The 24,187-nt window shown below is 40.9% G+C and overlaps 1 protein-coding gene, 1 long non-coding RNA gene and 1 other non-coding gene across 4 annotated transcripts; 2 read left to right on the top strand and 1 right to left on the bottom strand.

The window, feature by feature from the left end:
• Positions 1–5,096: 5,096 nt before the first annotated feature.
• Positions 5,097–8,697, top strand: LOC148790581 (uncharacterized). Its single transcript, XR_016077738.1, has 2 exons — positions 5,097–6,788; positions 6,902–8,697. It is a non-coding gene; the product is annotated as an uncharacterized LOC148790581 (long non-coding RNA).
• On the top strand, positions 6,219–6,327 carry LOC148790582 (small nucleolar RNA Z247). The gene has a single exon (XR_016078189.1). It is a non-coding gene; the product is annotated as a small nucleolar RNA Z247 (small nucleolar RNA).
• Positions 8,698–11,597: 2,900 nt separating the features above from the next.
• LOC104604509 (homeobox-leucine zipper protein ATHB-15-like) lies at positions 11,598–23,201 on the bottom strand. 2 transcript variants are annotated; one of them, XM_010268882.3, is made up of 19 exons: positions 22,781–23,201; positions 21,223–22,573; positions 20,980–21,139; positions 20,725–20,825; positions 20,533–20,623; positions 20,186–20,281; positions 19,958–20,071; positions 19,769–19,852; positions 19,466–19,621; positions 19,264–19,338; positions 18,878–18,984; positions 18,594–18,786; positions 17,348–17,533; positions 16,999–17,079; positions 16,576–16,710; positions 16,048–16,373; positions 15,804–15,909; positions 13,286–13,435; positions 11,598–12,065 (listed from the first exon to the last, which is right to left on the bottom strand). In XM_010268882.3, exons 2-19 carry the CDS (start codon positions 21,435–21,437, stop codon positions 11,919–11,921), a joined length of 2,523 nt encoding a protein of 840 aa, XP_010267184.1. In that variant the 5' UTR covers positions 21,438–22,573; positions 22,781–23,201; the 3' UTR covers positions 11,598–11,918. The 2 variants fall into 2 exon arrangements, with proteins under 2 accessions (XP_010267184.1, XP_010267183.1); XM_010268881.3 differs by having other exon boundaries at positions 21,223–23,201.
• Between the last annotated feature and the right edge of the window lie 986 nt (positions 23,202–24,187).

Consider the following 24,187-nt stretch of genomic DNA (forward strand, 5'->3'; position numbering starts at 1 on the left):
AAATTGCCCGATGGCGAGCTCCCTGGTGGAGAGCTACTTGGTGACAAACTGCCTGGTGGTGAATTGCCTGGTGGCGAGCTGCTTGGTGGCGAACTGCCTGGTGGTAAACTCCCTGGTGGCGAACTGCCTGGTGGCAAACTGCCTGGTGGCGAACTGCCTGGTGGCGAACTGCCTGGTGGCGACTCCCTGGTGGCGAACTGCCTGGTGGACTCGTCACTTGACTTACTCCTAGGCGGCCTGCAACTCAGATGATGGTGGAGCTCCCTGGTGCAGCGCAACCCGACTACCCTCCGCGTGAGGTGATTTCCTCTCCTTTGTAGGCGGCGGGAGCTGAGGGACCTACGAGAACTGAATCAGAGGACCCGGGGGTATTTTCCCGGCAGGGACTCTCCGATTTCTAAGTTAGCATTCTGATTACAGAGAGCTTGGAGAGAAATGAGAGAGCTAGAGAGCAGGGGTTACCATCCTTTTTCCTCTCCTTTGGCTTTGGGGGTCGGAGTCCTTATATAGTGGTGTCCTTGTGGGTTAGGTGGGTGAAAAGCCTTCAAATGGTAAGACTCGTCATATCCCGTCAGAACCGGGGTACGGTGATGAACTCCTCGAGGTTGTCAGGCTGGCGCTTGTGTCAGGCGGCCAGGTCGGCGCCTGGGCCAGGTTGTTAGGTCGGCGCCTGTGTGAGTCGGTGGATCGGTGTCTGGGCCAGGTTGTCAGGTCGGCGCCTGTGTTAGTCGGCGGGTCTGTGTCCGGGTCAGGTTGCCAGGTCGGCGCCTGTGTCAGTCGGTGGGTCGGTGTCTGGGCCAGGTTGTCAGGCAGGAGATCTTCCTACGATACGCCAAACTACTCTTATGTGCCGAGCTACCCTACAAGTGGCGAGAAGCCCGGGGGAGCTATGCCGAGCTGCCTGGCTCCTTGGTGGCGAGCTCCTTGGAGAGCTGCCTAGCTCCTTGGTGAGCTCTTTGGTGAGCTACCGAACTCCTTGGCGAGCTACCGAGCTCACGGGGTATGCCGTTAATGGTTCTCAATGGGCGTCCTATAGGTTGCTAGGTCGACCAGGTCGGATCATGTGCCAGGCTGATCCGGCCAGGTCGCGCAGGCTGCGCCAGGTTGCACGCAGGCCGCCCGTAGGCCGCGTGCAGGTCGCGCCAGGCCAGCTAGACCGGTGCCCGGGTGGGACACCAACTTGGTAAGTTGTTTGCCTGGGTGTTTGCCTAGTTGTCACGAGGTGCCACGTGTCGAAATTTCACTGGAGGGCCAAATCTGCCCTCATCAATTGCCCCCCACTCCCGAGCTGAGAGTAACTCAGCGAAGGGAGTAGATTTCTTTTGGCCCGTAAGTCGACGAGCTAGTAGGTGCTGATCCAATTCCTTAGGCTTCGGGAGCTGCCTGTATGTGGCGAGCTGCCACTAAGGCGAGGGGGTCTCTGCCAGTTCAGTAGTGTAACCCTTAGGCTCTAGGGCAACTTATAGTTCACTTTTGCTGATTTTGGTCCTGCTGAGGAAGCGACTGGATATTTAGCAATAGTGTGGCCCGTAGGCTTTGGGAGTGACTCATAGTCTACTCTTTTTTGACTTTGCCTGCGCCGGAGAGACGACCGGGTCTTGAGCAATAATGTGGCCCGTAGGCTTTGGGAGTGACTTGTAGTCTACTCTTTTTTTACTTTGCCCATGTCGAAGAGGCGACCGGGTCTTGAGCAATAATGTGGCCCGTAGGCTTTGGGAGTGACTCGTAGTCTACTCTTTTTTGACTTTGCCCGTGTCGGAGAGGCGACCGGGTCTTGAGCAATAATGTGGCCCATAGGATTTGGGAGTGACTTGTAGTCTACTCTTTTTTTGATTTTGCCCGTGCCGGAGAGGCGACCGGGTCTTAAGCGGTAATGTGGCCCATAGGCTTTGGGAGTGACTCGTAGTCTACTCTTTTTTTGACTTTGCCCGTGCCGGAGAGGCGACCGGGTCTTAAGCAATAATGTGGCCCGTAGGCTTTGGGAGTGACTCATAGTCTACTCTTTTTTGATTGTGCTGCATCAGCTTCGTAATGCCGGTCGCCCACTCCTACAAGAAGCTACTAGGAGCTTGACCTTCGGGGGCAGCACTACTAACTTTAGGTCGCCAACTCACACGGGAGCCTTGGAAGGCTCGACCGGTAAGGGCGACTATGTAGTCTGTTGGCCGTCAACTCCCGCGGAAGCCACGAAGAGCTCATCTTTGTAGGGGGGACCTTGCGGAGAGGACTGATGAGGCATTATCTGAATTGAAAGTAAGGTTGGTAGAGCTACTTAGTCTGTTAGCTCCTTGCATAGTCTTTGAGTTCATAAAAAATGTAAACTATAAAGCGATAGCTTCAATTTCTAAAAAGTGAGGACTTAGCTTTGGTAAGATGAGAACTTAGCTTTTGTAGGATGAGAATTTAGCTTTTTGTAGCATGTTCCCACAGACGGTGCCAATTGATGTAACCGTTTCTGGTCACGTACCATTTTTTGTGATGTATAAATTTTTTGGCTAAGTACCTCATTGTTTGACCCGGTGGTGACGTGCCTTGGTGATAAGCTACTTGATGGCGAACTGCCCGGTGGTGAGCTCCCTGGTGGAGAACTACTTGTTAATCATAGTGCTGAATTTTCTGGGTTTCTCACATAACCAGTTAGACAGTAAACCTTTAATGGAGGATTTGGGTTGCATTTCTTTTCTTTGATTAAATTTCTAGGAAAAAAAAAGCATAAGTTAATAAACCAAATCAAAAGGGGGGAAGAGTTTGAAGAAGGTTTAATTAATTCATGCAAGTCTTTGCATTTATCTTGATTGGGCTATATGGTTAGGGCTGAAATTGCAGTCCACTGAAGGCAAAAGGAGAAGAATTTGGAGATGGGGTTCCTCCCAAGTCCCAACTCGTGATCCACCTCTGCTCTGTTCTAATGATGATGTTTAGTTCCTTTTCGTCCATTTCTTCTAAGCAATGATGGCAGTGAGAAGAACTCTTTTCTCTTTTGCACACTGAGAACTGTTTGAGCGTACGTTGATAGAAGATTCCTTTGGCAAAGGGGAGACTAAAGTGAGTATATACATACCTTTACTGTAAAATAAGTGAATATATGAACAGTTTGACATTGTTAGAAGCAAAACCCAGGTAAGCAATTTGGCCGGCAGAGAGACTTGATTGATGGTGTTTTCTTCTTTAAAGCTTCAAAGAGATTGATTATACTATAGTAGACCATGCAAAAGCGCTTTGGCTTCCTTCTTCTATTCTATAGCTCATTTTTCTTCACTTTGAAAGAAGATTTTGATCAAGACTTGACAGGTAAAAAGCTCTTAACAGATACACATCTCCACGCCACTGTGTAGACCTAATAACAAACATTTTGCTTGTATGTTTCTCTACTTTGGGACACTTGGCCTGTTTCAGACTGGGATATGATACACGTGCATCCATCCCTTCGATAATTTCATGGTATTGTTCATTAGAAAAATTAAACAGAGGGAAGTATTGAAGAGAAAGGCATTCTGGATCTGGTTGGGAAGTTTGGTTGAGACAATTTTCCAAATTGTCAAAGGGCCTTTTTGTTGTAAGTGGGCCTCTGAGAGGAACCCATGTACTCTGTCTCTGTAGGAGAGACTGAATGTTTGAATCTAGTAGGCAGTCTCGGAGAGCACACACTGAACAATAAGTACATTATATGTAATGTGGTACCTGTCCCATAAAATCCTCTCAACCTTGTTTACATGCATTATATAAAGATTTTTCTTACATTTTTCATGACAGGTGTCAACAAGCAAAACAATTTTATATATATATATATATATATATGCTTACTCAGTGTACTTGTACAGTACAGAGATGGGTCTGGTAGGCACATTCTCTGAGCACCCTGAGTACATAATCACTATATTGATATTTGTCTCTTAGATGCCTCAATCCACTTAAAATGCATATGCCACACAGGTGATAACAAAATAATTTTCTTTTGATGAATAAATATATCAACAAAATAATTCCTCTGTATCATAATCATCATCTAACCCTTATATCAAATTATATGGATTGGCAACATACAAGGTTTTCAAAACTGGATCGGATCGGATGGTTGGATTGGAAAAACTGGGAATTGGTTAGGTGATTGGTTCCATTTTATCCCAAAACCGTTAACATTGATTTGGTCAGTAAATCGCTGATCCAGTCATTTAAACTGTTTGAACCGTTCAACAGTTTTTGGCCTTTTTTATTTTTTTGTCAGAGCAGACCGTTCATTCAGTTCAAATGATCGAACCATTCGACCTAAAAATCAGACCCCTGACCGATTCATTGTCTGGTTTAGTTTTAAAAACCTTGGCAACATAAATCTTAATTCATCATTTAGTCCTGTTTCAACATAAGTGGCCTAAAATTATAATTTCCTTTACTTTTTTATATTTTAAATTTTTTTAAACATGTCCAAAAAATGAATGCGGCGGAAATACCTATGCATACATGGATATGAGTGGTAAAACTATAAAAGATAGGAACGGAACGTGGTAAAATGATGGAAGAAGTGATCTGTTCTAGATAGTTGAAAGGGTGAAAAGAGCTAGGAACAGACCAAAAAGGACTTGGAGAGAAGTAATTAGAAATGATTTAAGCATCTACAATTTAAAGATGAATATAACACTTAAACAGAATGGCGGTAACCAACCCCATATAGCTTCGATAAGACGATCAGATTAGATGAAGATAGATAAAGAAAATTCCTATTTTCCTATGAAGACATTTTGTATGTGTAAACATCTGTAAGGCAAGCAGAGAGATAAAACTCTAAGTGTCATTTTTTGTATGCATGTACTATACACTTAGGCTTAGTAGTGCAAAGTCTTGTATTTTATATTATTTAGTGTGTATTTGTACTGTTTCCAAACTGACCTCATGGACAGGAATGACATGAGATTTCATACCATGAACGACAGCGCGACCTGGGCTTTGATTGAAATTGAAAGATGGATCACCAGTGGAATAGGTGGGAATGATCAAGTTGAACTTTACACTTAAATAGGATGGACTATGGAGGTTCTACATCACCAACTGGAGTGTGGGGTTCAGAGAAGATTTGACGGATAGGGAGAGAGTTCAGTTAAAACATCTCTCTCAAATTCTATTGTATGTCCAACAAACAAAGCTTGATAAAGAGTTTAGCTTTTGGCAGGACTCGGACTGAAAGAGACTTGAAGTTAGTGATTCAATTCTGTAGTGAAACTTAATCAAATATGACCTTGCAGCTGTAGGACATGATAGATTCAGGATATGGTGATGTTCTGGTACATCTTATGGTGGACGTCTCGTTGGGTATTTCGTCAAGTGCAACCCATGGATGAGGATGGATGGAGACGTGCCAACAACTTGTTATTGACGAGCCAGTTATAAGGGGAGTATATAATCATAAACGGATTCCATTGTTCCAATTCCCAACAGGAAGTGGGTTTGGAGATCCTAACTCAGCTGCTCAGACCATTGTTTTTATTAGAGTAGCTTCCACCTGTCTCTTAGTTACATTAATTTCCCACCAGAACTCTACTCTCTCATATAAATCTTATCATGTAACTCTTCTTATCTTTTTATCCCTCAATTTCTCATGATACAAGAACTTGTACATACAATTATGTTAATGTAAATATACTAGGGACGGTGGGTTCATCACTGATCCAGTTCATTATCTCATTACCTATTGTTGTGACCTTCAGTTGGTATTGGTATTAAAGCAATGACCTCCCTAATGGCAACCTCTGATCACACTTCGGGTTCGAACACCTCCCACATCAGTGGTGCACACTATCTCCCGATTAAGCTAAGCAATGACAACTACCTGCTCTGTAAAGCTCAGCTACTCCCAGTTCTTTACAGAATCGGCCGATGGGTTATGTTGATGGCTCAATTTCCCCTCCTCCAAAAGAAATATCAGACTCAAATGGGAACGAGGTTAGAATTCTGAATCTGGCATGCTCAGACTGGTTCGAGAAAGACCAACCTGTGCTCTCATGGATTATTGCGTCACTAACCGAGGGTGCCTTTGCACAAGTTGTTGGGTATCGCTCCTCTTGTAAAGTGTGGAATGCTCTCACAAAGTCTTTTGCAAACTATTCTCATTCAAAGCTACTCTGATATAGGAGACAGTTGCAGAGTTTAAAGAAAGGAGGTATGATTGTTTCTGAGTATGTTAGAAAAGCTAGGTCAATTGTTGATAGCTTGTTGCAGTAGCTGGACCTATCAATGCCAATGATTTGATTCTCTATATTCTCGCCAGTCTTGGATCTGAATATGAATTCGTTGTTACCGCTATTACTAATAGGTTCGATCTAGAGAACCTTGATGTTGATGATGTGTTAGGAATTCTTCTTGGTCATGAAAGCTGGTTGGAACAAAACACCACTGTAGTGGATTCCAATTCTCCCTCAGTGAATGACGCCAATCTCAAAGGGAAAGGTTCCAGTAATAATCAGCAGTATAGTACTCCCAATAACAACCGTGGCTGAGGCAAGGGGTGTGATCCCTCTGATAGACGCACCAATAACAGAGGCAGGGGGCACGACAATCCAATGGTTTATCAGTTGTGCAACAAACCAGAACATGGTACAGTCAAGCGTTGCCGTCGATATGATTTAAACTTCAAGGATGAAGAAGCAGAACCAATAGCCTACAACAGTGGTTCTACTTCCTCATTTGACCCAACTTGGTACACGGATCCACTCATCACATAGCACCCGACGTTGAGAATCTCCAAAATCGATCTTAATATGGAGGGTCCGATCAAGTGAAAGTTGATAACGGCTCAGGTTTGGTGATTAGACATGTTGGTTCATCTGCTAATAATTTTGCCTCTCATCACTTTACTCTAAATGATATTTTTCATGTGCCAAACCTATCCAAGAATTTATTATTTGTCCAGGAATCTCAAAGATATTCTTGATGCCACACCAATTGTACAACATCCTGCTCGACATCATTCCACGGTGACCCGTTCTATGGATGCAGCACTGCCCCCAGACCCCCGCTTGCATCTCATAACCAAGTATCCATTGCCATAGAGCTTGCTTGCTCAATTAAATGATGACAATACCGGACCTACTTGCTATTCTGAAGCGTCTCGCTCTGCTCATTGGCATGACACCATAGACAAAAGGGTACAATGCACTCATTTCACAAGGCACTTGGACTCTTGTACCTCATTTTGCTGATATGAATGTTGTCGACACCAAATGGATTTATAAATCAAACGCAGGCCTAATGTTACCATCGACCGTTACAAGGCTTGCCTTGTTGCTCAAGGCTTCACGCAAGTTCCTGGAGTTGACTTCACCACCACCTTCAACACGGTAGTCAAACCCGTCACGATCCACACTCTACTCTTCCTGAATGGTGTGCTTCATGAAGATATTTTTGTTTGACAACCAAAAGGCATCAAGGACCCTCCAAGCCTAACCATGTATGCAAGCTCCACAAAGCCTTATATCGACAAGCTCCCCATGCTTGGTATTCAAGCCTTACGGATCAACTTTTAAAAATGGGCTTGCGAACTTCAAATATAGACACTACTCTCTTTGTTTATTCCTCTGGCTCCGTGACTCTCTATCTATTGGTCTACGTTGATGATGTCTTGATGGTCGGATCCTCTAATGCGGCTATTTGTGAGTGCATCATGCACTTATCACGTCATTTCTCTCTCAAGGACCTTGGTCCTATTAATTATTTTTTAGGTATTGAACTTCTCCGGCATTCTAATGGACTCACCCTAAGCCAACAATGGTACATATGTGATCTGTTACACCGAACTCACATGGATACTTCTAAGTCGGTTTCTTCTCCAATGGCTTCTAGCACTAAGCTGTCCAAATTTGACAGCCAACCTCTCTCTAACCCTACTAAATACAGAAGTATTGTTGGGCCCTGCATTATGTTGCTATCACCCGTCCTGGCATCTCTTTTGCCATCAGTGAGGTCTCTTAGTTCTTACAATCTCCCACAGGTGCATTGGGTTGCAGTTAAATGGATACTCTGCTATCTCAAACATACCATCTCTCATGGCTTGTGTTTATTCCAAGGCTTTGTCTCTGCACTTCAAGTGTAATCAGATGCTGAATGGCTTGGCTGTCCCGATGATCGTTGTTCCACCGATGGTTTTGCTATCTACTTGGGGAACAATTTGGTTGCGTGGAGTTCTCGTAAATAGGCCACTGTCACATTCTCCAACACGGAGTCTAAGTTTTGAGCATGTGCCATGGTGGCCATCGAAGTACTTTGGCTAGCATCTCTTCTCTGGGATCTCGGTATCATCCTCCCTGAACCCCCCACCATTTGGTGTGATAAAATCGAAGCCACTTATCTCGCGGCCAATCCTGCATTTCAGGCACATACTCGCCATGTCGAACTTGACTTCCACTTTCTTCGTGATTTGATGCTTACTCGACGTCTTCGGGTCCAGTTCATCTCCTCCGACGATCAGATTGTTGACATTCTCACCAAGCCCCTTGGTGGCGAACAATTTACAGCTCTACATAACAAGCTCCATGTGCTTGATCGATATGCACATGGAGCTTTTATCATATAGCTCTCTCATGTAATTCTTATCATGTAGCTCTCTCATGTAATTCTTATCTTCTTATCCCTGAAGTTTCCATGATAGGAGAAAACTCCTTGTACATACACAACGCCGTTAATATAAATATACTAGGGACAGTTGGTTCATCACCGATCCAGTTCATTATCTCACTACCTACTATTGTGACTTTCACTATTTGGCACTGTTCCTAGTTCAGCCTAAACAACTTTTATATATTTTGTTCATTTGTTAGCCAGTTACAAAATTCCGGTCCAAATTTAGAAACATTCTATCCAATGGTAGGCTGCCAAAGACACCAACTTGTGAGCTGTGTCTACCACTGAAGTGAAAACAAAGAACATATTAGCTTGGGATTACTGGTTATTCTTCATGAAGTGACTTAAGTGTCAACATATGCTGGGGGTCAAAGTGAATGTTTGAATTGCTATAACCACATAGAGTTATATTTGAATTTGACTACACATACATTCCCTGATCGGGATGGACAAGCTTAAATTGAAATTGATAGAGGGTGATTGATCCAATAACTTCTGCTGTAACAGAAGGAAACAAAAGGCAGTACTATTATACTAATTGGAACTCTAGATGTAGCAATTAATTGAGAAGATTTTACCCATATATTTCCAATGCTTAATCAAGGACCGTAAATTTGAATTTTCATGCAAAGGGTACAAAGTGAAGTAATTATGGTACAAAGACAAGGCTAACAGAAATAGAGGGACAATTATAAAACATGCGAGTATTACTGCAAAAGCATTTCTTTTCTACGGGCATGTTAATAACTACAACTTCTGAGAGTCAAACTTAACATTTTTCCCTATTATTCATGAATTTGGTAGAAGTAGAACTATGATTTTTCTCTTTCACAATAATATATTATAGGTTTTGTGGTGTCGGCTTTCAAGATCCCTTCCCTCACCTAACCTCACGGGTATCTTGCATTTGCCTTTTGCACCACTGAAACTAAATTTCCCCAGGTATCTTTGAGTATCTGGGCAATGAAGAACTTAGATTAATTAAAGGTCTAAGAAATCATGTTAATTAAGTAAACGTTCTGACTGTGTTATGGGCTTTTGAGCTGTATATGAAGGCACTGGTACAATATGCCTTGAGTCATATAGAGTAATGGTGATGGAATTAAATTCTCTGATGAATCATTCAATGGATGTATCCTTTCTGGGACTGGTCTATAATGCAAATGCATCATGGTAAGGACTAAGGAGTCCTAGCTTAGGACAGACTGTCCACGGAACAACCATTCAAAACTCTATACTACCACAGGACTAGAAATGATGCTAAGCCATTACTGAAATCAACTACCCACTTTTCTTTGTTGTTGCTAGTTTGAGATTCTACCAAGTTAACACCCTTTTAAGAACTATAATTAGATTTATCGCTTACATTAAAATGAGATGATTACGATGCACGGTTAGTTCTTGGTTGGTCTGAACCTGATCCTGACCCCTACTTTTCACTTGAGATATATATTATTCCAGAGTGTTACAAATGAATGTTACAAGATCCTCTTGGCAAAAATTAACAACCACACAAGAGAGAAGAGACTGCTATATAACCCTAATTTCTCTTCCATGGGATTGGCAATTTTCCTTTTCCTGTTTAAGATTAAACGAGGGAACCAGCTCGGCAAGCATCAATGCCATTGCCACTGGTTACCACGCATCTCAACAAAGAACACCTGAGCTAGAACACAAAACACCAGCTGCCAAGCACGCTGCCGGAGCCAGGAGGTGCTATTACAAGACTATGCCCATCAATTAACGTCCGTGCCAGCGCGGAATGCAAGGTCTGGAGCGGGTAGATTCCACAGTGTCGGTCTGTTCTGCCATCTGAACTTTGAATTCTGCAACGTAATGATCTCAACTCTGGTTTAGTTCCCATCAGGGCCCTGCCTGGCCAGGCCCTTGCCCCAATATGACAAAATAACTATCCTGCCAAGCGTTCTGTGATTGGGGTTAGCATTTGGCAATACTCAACGAAGTTTTAGCTTTGCACCCGTGAGGCTTGGATCACCTCTCACTCGACTGAAAGGGACCCCATCATGCGCCATGGATCCAGGCTCCAGCCAAGGAATCCGAAGCCTGGAACGAACCACGACCTCGAGTTATTCATGCTTTATCACTGCACAATGGAATGAAAGCTAAACACCAGCCCTAGATGTATCGATGCGACACCACCTTCAACTGGACGAAAAAACGTTAAGGTGGAAACCTAAATACATGGCAAAGGGCCTGCCTGGTTTGGGTTTTAACCCAAAAGCCAAATACCATCAGGCGTAACGGATTTCACCTCAGACCAAGATGGTAGAGGACTAGAGGTCAAAAACATTCTTCAAGACTCGGGGAGGTCGGCGACGTTTTTATGGCGAAAGGAGAAACTTTATTAATGATGAAATCAAGTGATATTAAACCTTGGAATTATATTTATATCCAAAATGTTAAGGGAAATAAGTGATCCCGTGCCTCAAAGGTTGGAAAAAAAGTGAAAAGATTTAAGAACGGTGTCAAGTGTCTAACACAATCTTGTGAGAACTGAAAACTATATCTTCAACGTTATAAATACACTAGATATTTCCTAGTCCAGTAAACGTCGGTTGAAAATGAAAATATGGAATTACGTCTGAAATGTAAAAGCATCGACCCAAGTTTGGATTGATCAAAGAACTTGTGACAATCGTGCATGGACAACTTGTATACGGGAACCCTACGGCTATGCAACCCAGATAACAAAGCACAGCCCAAGTACCAGAAAGGTACAATATGAATGTTCAATCCGTTGGGTTGCTGGAGTAAGCCAACCTCTAGGAATCTCCCATTGTTGTTCCAATCCCTCCATTTCACGTAAGCTCCATTCATCCAACCAGATTGAACTTTTAATGTAGCTGCTCAGATATATGACCTCGCAAATGAAATGTTGGGCTACAAAAGATGACAGGAATATGGGAGAGGTTTGGCCCGGGAATCAGCAAACACTATAGCGCACTCAAAGCAGGAGAGAGATTGCCACATCACAGAATTTGGCCAACGAGTGAGCATATACGTATGTCTAACCATCCGGGTTTCACCCAGATGAACCTCGAGTCACAGAACAGGCAGCGAAGCAGAGAGGCACATGACCCAATAGATTCAAGCACAATCTCAAAATCTATGATAACAAAAGTAGGGCCCAGAATTAACCTCCGAGGTTCACTAAACATTACCGAGGCATTCCAGTGTCTCCATTCCAGAAAGGAAAAGCGGGAGAGATGATAACAAAAGGAAAAGTAAAAGAAGTTCTGTTTTCTTTTACTCGTTCTTCCTGTCCGATGCTCTGATTGGGACGTTGAACCTCAGACAAAAGACCAGTTAACAAACAAAAAGCATATGCAGTGAGCGTTTTCCTCTTCATTCAACACCTTCCAGGCTACGGCTCTTTCGTAGGAGACTGGCCTGCCCATGCTTGATAGGCAAATACCACCTTGGAGGCATGCAAACCCCTGCAATGAATCGAAATAGAATAGAACAGTGAACAACTATGCTGAGAAAATAGATTGCCCACATTTACTTGAATTCTATATATTATTCTCTACCACACATAAGGTCAACCACTACAGAAAAATGCAATAATATATTTGACCCAAGTTATCCAGTTGGTGGGCCATAGTCCAAACAGAACAGTATGGAAGTAGCAAGGACTGAAGAATTATCTAAAGGCGACAATTTGACAGAAGATATTGCTCTGGGATTTTGTGCACTGATGACACGTGGGGCAGGATGTGTAAACCCCAAATGGTTGGTTGTTATGGCTTGTTGATCTGAGATAACCACAAAAAGAGATTGAAGTGGAGGTACACAGAATTGGAGATGCAAGGAGAAATGTGCCTTGTAAGACTCAAATTACCAACCAATACCATGAACATTATTGACGAATTTCCAAAAGAAGTAATAAAACATCCTATGAAGAAGCATAGGATGTTGAGCAATCGAGGAAATAACAAAAGACAAGTTAAAAAATTAGAAATATCCTATTTTGTAAGAAAAAAAAGTAGGAAATTGGGAAGGTCTAGTTTGCAAAAATAATAATAATAATAAAGTGAAACAAGAAGATTCCACAACATTAAAGAACGCCAAAAATGCATCAGAAAAAAGAAGGCATTTGGTTCAAGTTGGTGAAGATGAAAAAAAAAAAAGATAATAAAGTGAAATAAGAAGATTCCACAACATTAAAGAACACCAAATAATGCATCAGAAAAACCAAGCCATTTGGTTCAAGTTGGTGATGATGAAATATATCCCCTCTTGGTAGTAAAGGGAATTCAAAGTCACTTCATACTGGTTTTCAGCAGCATCTGGACGCACTTCTCTAAAATAGGGTCCTCAAGAACAAAGTGAGATTGACTAAGGATTTCAAGAAGAAAGTCTTTTTTAGCTTCTTAATAAAATCCCAGCAATGAATCCTTTATATGATGAACTTATGCTGTTAAACTATATTAAGGCTCAGTTTGGAAAGAGTATAAATACAAATATGTAGACTGCAAAACCTTGTATTTTGTACGATTTTGTATGTATTTGCACTGTAGATATGTGTATTTGTACTCTTACCAAACCAAGTCCAAAGAAAAATGAAACATCTAACTACATGTAATTCTAAAACAATCCCTTCAAGAACAACAACAGAAAAAATAATAAGCTTAGTGTTCAAAGGGCAGTACAAAACCTGCTGCATTATCTGTGGGAACTCTGAGCAGAGCGTCTTTCGTCCATGATCATCAAATATCTTCTCCAGAGTAATGTCTTGCAATGCAACTAAGGTTGTCTCGAGCATGTCCAGACCTACCTGATTTGCAAAGGTAAAAACTGGCAGTGCCTACAAAAAATGCAAAAATTACATCATAAAATAAACTTTAATGTCAAGGTAATAGAGAAAAAAAGAGCACAGTTATAAACAATGGCAGATTTGAAACTCTGAAACATCTAGTGATGCATCTTTACATTCTAACAATGGCTAACCAAAATACTGTCTTTACATTCGAGAGCAGAAGCAATGGAATAAAAGAGGACCAAGATCATCCATGTTTTGCATTACTCTTGATTTCCTATTTACCAATATATACCCTTATATATTTGATAAATTTCCGATTCCCATATATAGTCATTTAAATCCATGCTAATATTGCAGATTTGTGGAATTCCTTACTGGCAAAAGCAATATTATGGAATCTCAGAGCTTCCCAGACTTTGTCTAGCCATTTTATGCTCCAGAAGATTTCATGAGGACAGATGCTGAAAATCGCATGCACATTTGTCACTTTTGTAAGTTTACAATGTTTGATTTATCGTGCTTGTGCATCAAATTCTATCATGGACTCCTGAACATAGAACTTCAAAAGCCATCTCATATGGCTTCCAGTTCAAGTGGAAACCTCATTTTAGGTATTTCCTAGGGTAAGAGAAAAGTTTCATCAAACATTTAGGATTACGAACTAGATCATCTACATCGCACACCTAACTGTAATTTTGAAGAATTTAGTAATGGACATAGGCACACAGCTGAGCCACAAAAACCATGTTTTCATGCTTTTATTTCTTTATTGCATTATGGTGTCTGATCCTTTGTCCAACATTTCCCACAGTACAACTTAACAACAGCAACTCAGCACAGTGGCAATACATCCTTACCGTGTTGACTATCTCCCAGGCACTTTTCAAGTAAACCTTACATTCTAGAACGCATATCAGGTGTCACACCTCAATTCACATTGCACATTTTCTTTCATGTTCTACTTGAGACACCATATTTTTTAGTCTGCTTCCATGATGCATTCTTCATTTCTTCTAAATAATTAGATACCAGCTGTGTGATATTTCCTACACATATTACATATTCCTCCTAAAATAGATTGCTTGATATACTGCAATTCTATATTTGTAATATGAGATTGTAGAAATTAAAAAGGGTACAAGAGTTAGAAAACATAGATCACTCGTCACAAATGGATGAAGTGTCTGCGTAAGAAACACATTAGACTCTAACCTTCCCGAGATTCTTGAGTGACACTTTTATGTGATTTTTTTTTCTCCCTTGCTTATTTGACATAAATGAAAAGTAATTGCACAAATTGATTGCCATTTTCCCTATGAAAGGGTATTAAGTGACAAAGACAACCTTTTAAAAATTCTATAGGTTTATAATGTTAAAAGTCAAGAAAATATGGTGTTCAATAGTTTGTACTTGTCTCTAGACATGTTTATGACTCCTTGTTTTTTCATCTTGCTGACTCGAGTCATCACAAATTAGATTCTGATTCCTGTGTCCATGCAACAGTGATTTGGGGTGCTCTATGTTAAGGCCCTAATTTAGTAAAACTGCTAGCTTGTAAATGTCCTTTTACTTGGCAGTTAGGAACCTATTTAATTTCTTCTATTTGAAGACTTCGTTTGAGAATTGCAGTCCTATAATTTGTAACATCTTGTTATAATATTTATAAATGCCACAATCATATTTCAAAATTTGTGTGAGAATTCTAAGTAGCATATTCCAGTGGAGTTGAGCCATAAGACAACCTGTGCCAAATTAATCGCTAAGTAGTTTTGTAAATTGTGTTATAAAATGCTTTTATATTCTTAATTTTTTGAGATTATAATTATAAAACAGACATTACTAAACTAAAATATCCATTTTTCATGTTTATATACTAATTCCTTTTGTTATGGAACCTAGGAAACTACTGTAGGATACATGAGTTTTACTTGAAAAAATTCATCGCCTAGGCGACAAGGCACCCCCTGTTGCCTACCCTCACCTTGGCACCTTGAAAACTATGCTCATGTTTATATCTTCAATTTGGTCATCTTTTCTATATATATCTAATCTTTCAAGCTCATCAGTAGTTATATCATCCTTATGACATTAATCTTTATGCTACACCTTCAGTCCAAAATGCATCCACAAAACCTTTTCTCAGGGTGGGGGGAGACAGGGTGAAAACTTGTCTTTTGAAATGCAATAAAGCACATCATTGTTACCGAGTGCAAAGAGATCCATCTCTCAAATCAGAGCAGACAATAAATCTCAATACACGCAAGATCATGTCTATAAGGCAACCAAACTTGTATGAAAATTGAATAGTCAAAAACAATGATGTACAAGAAAGAAATTACTGTAGTCACAGAACAAATGAAATTATTCTTAGACAACTATGTTGAAGTGGAGAAATAGAGATTCAAGCACTCACCTTCAAAGAGCAACACATGATAGCATCCTGGTGATGCCAAAGAGTTTTAAGAATGGATTCACTTCCTTCACTGCTGGGTTTTAGTAGTTCCACACCCAAAAAGTTCCTGTCAACAGTGTAGACAATCGATTTACATGACTGAATACAACAAGAAATGAAAGCAATTTCCGATTTGAGCATAATGCAGACATGCCAACAACTGCAACTATGGATGTTTTGATGATGATGAGTTCATGTAACAGACCTATAGCTATGGCAGATCCAACGAGCAAGGGTGTGTGCTTCAGGAGTGCCTGGTGGAGGCCGAAGCCCAGAATGAGAACTTAGACGAGAAGGTGAAAGTGCCAGAGCCACTCTCTGAACAGAAGATATAATGCTGCGAACATATTGTCGAGCCATGGATGCTACATTTTCTTGCAAGTGACTCTCAAATGCAAATTGAAATGCTATTGTCATCACAGATCTCATGTTTCCAGTGTTGCCAGAATAATCACCAGATATTCGATTACCAGCAGTCCCAACCTCAAGAGCAGAAGCAAGGTCTAGTGTGCGATTTGGACTTGAAGCATCCTGCATGGTGTTGACAAATGCAATTCAAACTCAAAAAAGGGACAGTCATAGAAAGATGACATAATGTCTCTAATTCCATAATAAAAGCATACAAGAGACAACTCATCTAATTTTAATGATCAAAATGTTCTGATTGCATATATGCTTGAAGAAGTTAAATGGGAAAAAAAGGCTGTCATAAGCCAGTTACTTAAAGACATACCACCCCTGTGTCAAGAGGAATAATCCGGAAACCAGAAGGTAGAAGGGGCGCATCATCAGCAAAAGAGGCATCAATGGGAGCAAAAATGAGTTCAGCGCAAGTGCCAACAGCATTCTCATCAACACCACTGCATAGCTGCAGCAGTAATAATGCAAAAATGAAAGAATCAGTTTTAAACTGATAACAAGAAAAAAGTTACTTTAATGCAATTAGCCAAATAACAAAGAAGCTTTCTCTCCCTCAAACACACACATAAAACTCAGATTTTCTTTACATTGTGGTTTCATAGTTCTTCACATTCCTTTATATTTTATGGTTGCAAAACTATGAGCAGTTTCTTCCGAAGTATTTTTGGTTGCTTTTCTCCAGTGGTTCTTAGATGAGAGATTCACATGAATTAAAAGGAGAGTAAAGAATGCTTACTTGCAAAAGAAACATGTCTCTCGGCATCATTGGATCCTCCTGACAATGTCCAATACTTTCCAATTTAATTACCTCCAAGAACTGCACACAACAAGAACAATAACGTCAGATGCACAACAATCAAGAGACTGCATTGGGAAAACAATATTGAATACAAGGTAACATCAAAATCAGTAAAAACAGGTGTTAATGTACAGTATCCTGACAAAGAAAATGGCTGTTAGTGTACAGAATCCTGACAATAATCAGGAGACTGCATTGGGAAAACAACATTTAATACAAGGTAACATCAAAATCATTAAAAAAACAGGTGTTAGTGTACAGTATCCTGACAAAGCAAATTACTTGCCTCTTCATGCTCAATTGTGTGAGCCAATGGAAGAATAACCTGGCCACCAAAACTTCCAAGACGAGATCCTGGTAAGCTACAAGGGCCAGCTTTCAGTGAAGCAGCTGAATAAGCATCAATATTACTGTCAGCCCATTCTGATCGGTGCTCTCGCAGGAATCTGAGAAGTATCGCGGGAGGCACATTCTGCAATGAAACAATGAAGGACAAGCAGAACAAATCAAGTGAATTTTCCATTGGAATATCAACTTCCCAGGATTGTCCTTATATTTTTCAAATATTCCAATGGGTTATGCTTATGCTTTAAATATTAAAATTGCAAACCCAGTTTTGGTTCAAGCAGAAAAAATGGGAGAAGAGGTTTTCCAATTGCTTAACAAATCAAATGAATTTTCCATTGGAATATCAACTCCCCAGGATTGTCCTTGTATTTTTCAAATATTCCAATGGGTTATGCATTTTCCATTGGAATATCAACTCCCCAGGATTGTCCTTGTATTTTTCAAATATTCCAATGGGTTATGCTTATGCTTTAAATATTAAAATTGCAAACCCAGTTTTGGTTTCAAGCAGAAAAAATGGGAGAAGAGGTTTTCCAATTGCTTTATCAGTACCAAAGGCTCCATTTGGGCAGACTGCAAAAACAAAAATGTTGAGTGCATAACCTTGTATCCAGTATTTTTAAACCTTGTATTTGCACTCTTCCCAAACTGAGCCTAAAGTTTCTTCATTCAACTTTTCACTAAAGGTTTTCCATCCAATAGTAGCTGCATTTCAAGTAGAATGCTCAGGATTTACTTACAAAGGTGGGACCCACTTAAACAATGGTAACAATGGGAAGAAAATCTTGAAAGTGGAAGAGATTCAAACTATGCATTGAATATCTACCAAAAGTAAATATAATTGAAATAGGAAAACAATAAAGAGTACACTTAAGCATTTATTTAAATCAAATGTAAAATATTAAAACATCATGAAATACAATTTAAGTTGTGTATTTTTAATAAAAACGAAACCATAAGCCAGGGGAAAAAAGCAGAAATATCTATCAAGAATTAACACCCAATAAAGAATAACAAACTTCCTAGGTCGATACCATATAAACAAAATTTAATAATTAATAAAAATTTATGTTTAATCCAGCAGAATTGCCAAAAATATGCATGCAAACCACCCAATGTTATTATCACCCCAAAAAAAGTTCACAAACAAATACAGCAAAAGTGTAAATAGCCACAATTCTGACCTGTAAGAGCATGGATGCCTTTGCACATAGGACAGAATTGTTCATAGCTGGAAATCCACTACCAAAGGTAAGGTTGACACCCATTACTTTGCTAGGCGAGGAGTTTACAAGGATGGTTACATCATCCATGCCATCATTTCCCATCATGGACCATCCCTCATCAGTAAAACCATTAAGAGCTTCGTTGAAACCCCTGCAAAACAAATTTTATCAAGTTTATAATATTGAAACATTTGCAAACCAGTACAATTAGCTGATCTTAAAGTTAATTTAAGTATACAGACCTGCTAAGTCTCTGGCTAAGCGCTCGTAGAGCTGCTGGCCTTCTACCCCAACCAGTGACAGTTGACTGAGAAACTTCTTGAGCAATTTGCCTCAGGTGGCGTAAAGCCTAATAGAAACAGCAAAAAATAATAGAAACATAAAATATTAATATTGAGTCGTTACCACCTCTACCTACCATCTTAACCAAACATTGCCTAGCAATTTTGGATAACGGAAAAAATTTGCTCTATTAGGATGTGACTTGTTCCTTTTAGGAGAAAAAAAAAGTTACAATGGACGGTCAAATTTGATTTTTCAAATCAACATGTCCAGTAATTGGTTTTTTCAGTCCAGTTACTGAACCTATATAAAGATTAAAAAAAAACAATGGAAGTGATAGGCATACCGCCATTGTTGTCTTTTGAGCAAGCACAGTTGATGATTCATAAAGTGGGCGCAACACTTCAGGTACACTCCATGGCTGGTTCGCAAAATGAAATTCTAAGTAATGAACAGCTAACTCGTAGAACATACATATCTCTTAACCCAAAAAGGGAAAAACACAATCACAAAACTTGTAGCAAAAATACAGCAGATAATTCATGTACCTCTAAATCCATATGATCAACAATATGTATTATTGATCCACCCCCTTCACATGGTCTTATCAAATACCCACTTGGTAGCATTTCTCCCCTCACAAAATTTTGCACTGTAGGCATGCTTGGACCACCCTGAGTGTTGCTAAGTGATCTTTCACAGACCTGACCATTTCATAGTACATATGTAATCATCAGAATAGCTCCAAAAAAAAAAGAATCAGAAAGAGAAAACAGAAAGTGAAGACATGCTGCTATAAGGTTGCAGGTTTTTTTTGCAATCCCAATGAAGGCCATCCAGGAGCTACATACCACAAGACTACCATCCTCCAAAACAGAAGTGTAGCGCAACAACCAGAAGTCACGAGCAGGAGCCAAAGTTGTTGGTGCATACAGCTAAACCAAATGAAAAACAAATAAGTTAACATAAGTTTATGATACGGACCATAACTAAGAAACATATGCATGTGTTTGAGTATTACACCAACAATTAACACCTACCTGCATATAGAGCAGCTCAATGGTTCCACCATTTCCAGTGGGCAGCACATTGAGGACATCCACAGCTCGGCAATCACGGAACCATGAAGGCCGATCTTTGAGGATTTCTGCAACCTGAAGGAGCATATTGAATTAAACCGTTCTCATTAGTAAAACCACTGACAATTAAGGAGAATTGCAACAATTGAGGAATAAATGAAAAAATACAATGTTGAAAAAAGAACTCACCCTGGTAGGCTCAAGGCCCACCAGGCCACAGGCTCGTGCTGCCACACCAGTGCAACCATGAGAAATAGCAACGATTCCAATGGAATCCGGACCAGGCTGCACAGAAAAACAAAAACAATTAGCAAGGAACAAGATATTTAAGTGATCGTGTATGCCAGAAGAAGTTAAGAGCACCTAGATTTTTCAAAAATTTGAAGACGTATTATGTAAAACACCAAAAAGCATAGGGAAGCTACGTTCATTTTAAAACTATGTTTGTTATCCAATAGGGAGAATTGAGTATTGGCACATTGACAAATAGACAAGAAAGAGAGAGAGAGAGAGAGAGAGAGAGAGAGAGAGGCAACCTTCATCCCAGGCATTTGGACCCACTCCACGGCAGTTCCAGTGGCCTTCGAAAGAAACTCTGTTAATGTCTCCTCCGCAATGGACAAAAGTCTAGGGAAAATACAAACAAAACCTTAGAAGCCACACAACAACAAGGTCGTCACAAAGCACGAGAATAGAGGACCTATCAAAATTTACAGTATTTCACTAACCCTGCAGGACTAGCGTCCCTTGGCGGATGCTGAGGCGTTAAATGGTGTTGGCCGCTGGTCACCACTGATTCACAACTCGTATCCGTGGTGGCAAGGGCCGTCTGCAAGACAAAAAATCAAACTCAAAACCCAACTTCAGGAAACAAGGATGAATTTAACATGCTCACAAGCTACAAATTAATAAACGTTAAAATAGAATGAAGAACAACAAGTACCAAAAAACAAAGAAGAAAGTATAACAATACAACTCCTTACACTCTGAGTCTGTTGGCGGAAGTAACCATTCTCATACACCAGCTGCGAAACCTGCTTCTGCAACCTGTCGTTCTCCTCCATTAAGAGCTTGTTCATAGCCGTCAGCTTCCTATTTACAGCTTGGAGGCGCGAAGCCTCCTTTCTTTGCTTCTCTCTACATCTGAAGAAGAAAAACAGTTTGTATTATATGTAAACTAATAAATTGGTAATGGACATAAAATTCAGAAGCAGAATTCATAATACCTTCGATTCTGGAACCAGACTTTTATCTGCTTAGGCTCAATGTTGGAGAGAATCGGGCACTCTCGGATCAGCTGTTGCCGACGAATGGAACTAGGTTTTGGACATTCATGATAGAGCCTTTCAAGCGCTTCGACCTGCTCAGGTGTGTAACGGACATACTTTCCATTTTCCATTCCACCTTTACCATCCTTGCAGGACGCCGTAACAGCCATCATAACTTCACAATTAAAGATGATAAAATAGCAGAAGCAAACCACTAGTTTGAGGTGCTCGACTAGCAAGAATTGAGACTCTGAGATCACAAGAAGCAATTCTCGACCGCTCTCAAGATTCAAATAATCAGCAAGCAAGAGGTGGGGTTGGCAGTTTAAGCTCCTCTGGCATTGATACAAAGTTCTCACTCGGCTTAATACTTACCTCTCCTCCAGAAGTCAAAGGAAACATTGAAGAAGGAAATGCTTCAAAGAGTCTCTAACTTCCAAGTCTTCTTCTCTAACAATCTCGAAGCGCTCGGGCGAAGGGAAACAAAAATAAATAAGAAATACAGTTGGTGTTCCCCAAACTAAAACGTCGTTGTCCTTCTTTCTTCACTATGAGGCAGCGGTGAACACAAGAAAACATAGATCTTTCGAGATCGGAGCGGTAAACCACCTCAAACGAACTCCTCTCCAGCCTCTCACAACCGTGTTAGGCTCTGAGGCTTTTATATCCACCGAAGAAGTTGAGACTCGCAGGCTCAACCGCTCAAGCCCGAAACTGTATAATACGCTATCCTCTTCCTCTTTTAAACCTCGTTAGAACAAAGTCGAAAAAAGCATTCCGTCTAATATCTTTTTTTTCCTTCCCGTCTTCCGAAGCTAACGAGAAAATCAAAATAAACAAGAGGGAAGAGGGAAGTGGAGGAACTTTCACACCAGATATTCCTCGAGATCGAAGTTAGTTCTTTTCCGACGGGTCGACACAATTCGAATGCGTCGATGCTCCGATTCCCTTCGTGACCCCAGAACCGAGCTGAACTTGGTTGTCCCCGCAGAATGCGTTCAGAAACGCTACTTTCTTGACATTTAAAACTTCAAATAAGAATTGGAACCAGAGATTTCTCAAGATCCGAGCTTCCTTTCGTTGTTCCTTCAGGCAAACAGAAAGAACAGACACGAAAGCAGCATCAACGACGGAACCTTGCTCGTACGAGCGGTTTCACGATCTTGTTCACACTCTTCTAAGAGAGGGAACCCGCAGAAGCGATCTTCATCTTTTCGAGGGGTTCCTCCGTCGACTTCAGTATATGGTTCCTAATCTTTGAAACATCCTAAATTCCTAGGACCTAAAAATACGAAAAGGAAGGCTTTCCCTGCACAATAATACAACAGCCAAGGAATAAATACTAGGAAGACCGATTTTATGTGTTGGACCTCCCTGCTGAAACGAACTGAAAATTCATGACTTAATAAAAGATTTCAGCCATGGCGATTCCCTAAAGCTCTATCTCTCCTTTTCCTTCGGAATTTCAGCAGGAAAAGCATGGACAGAACCAAAGATATTAGACAGAAACCCTCACCTTCATCTCTTGCTGTTTGCTTACAGTGGTTCGACAACTTCGGCTTAGCTCTCTCCGCTGTGCAAGAAAAAAAAATGGAGCAGACCTTATAAACGGTATTATTGGACGAAAATGACCTTCGTCGTTAATAAACTGCCCCCGGGAAATCAAGGTAATTGCATTAAATGCATCGAGTTCGAGTGGAGCCGAATCGCCGAATTGCCTACTCGTAATATCATCCCCAAAATACCCAATCAACCAGACAATCAGAATGCCAGACAAGGCGATGGCGGAGGTGGTAAATTAAAAGAAAAGTAAAGGCATGGGGGAAGGGAGAGGGTTCATGCGTAATGTTGGAATCCGAAACTTAAAAAAACACCAGGCATGGGATAGGTTGCGTGGGTCAGAGAGGACAGAATTATGAGGGTTTTGCATGCGCCTCGGTTTCTCCTTATTTCTAGACAGAAGCTTTATAACATCAGCGGCTTCGTCATGATCGCATCTCCGTATACCATCATCATCATACATGCATATACATAAACATCATGCATGCTGCATGTATTACATGCATACATGAGATGAGATGATGATGATGATGGGAAAGTGAGTGAGTAGGGGGTAGGACCGATGAGAGAGAAAGAGATGGTGAAGTGTGAGCGGTTGTCTTTCATCTTTGTGCCCTGGCTTTCTTTTTTAGTTTTAGGTGGAGGGACAGGATAGGGGCTTATCGCTTGCACTTTTTATTTGTTTTTACTCTAAACAAATCAACTACTATAATAGAGTAAGGGTCTTTTCGTCAATTTGGAGTTGCATAGACTCGTTGCTTACAAAAAAAATATATATATATATTCTTCAATTGACAAGAATAGTCTTGAGGAGTGAGGAGTTGGTGCGTCAGGTTGCGATTGGGCTCGCATCGTCCAGAGCAAAAAAGAGAAAAGGGGGGGGGGGGGGGGGGGGGGGCTGGGGGCTGGGGTGAGGGGGGAGTGGCTCGATTGGGGTTTGTGCCTGGAACAGTACACTGTACACCACCACCAACCAGGTCGCTCGGATGCCAGCCAGCACCGTCAGTCAAAGTGGGCAATGGCAGACCAAAGTGAGTGGTGGTAGATTCGTCCAATTTGGATTTGGGTAAACAACAACAATTAAACAAATTGTCCATGATTCGAATCGAGGACTCATGGGTAATGCGCATTGAGCGAGCAGGACTCGGGAGGGTCGCTGCGTTTACAATGGGGATAGACATTTAGATGATGGTACGTTCCAGCAAACAGCTTTGGTTTGGCTCTTCCAATTAAATCCTTCTTCACCTACCAATAATGCAACCATTTTGTAGTCAGTAACCCCAAGTTTCGGTTCACACGTCGTAGCCCTAGAAAGCAATGTCTAGAATTTGCACTGGGATTTGGTTGGAATGGCAGACAGTGG

This window comes from Nelumbo nucifera, chromosome 6 (assembly GCF_055504915.1).
Source record: "Nelumbo nucifera cultivar China Antique chromosome 6, China Antique-T2T, whole genome shotgun sequence".
NCBI classification, from domain to species: domain Eukaryota; kingdom Viridiplantae; phylum Streptophyta; class Magnoliopsida; order Proteales; family Nelumbonaceae; genus Nelumbo; species Nelumbo nucifera.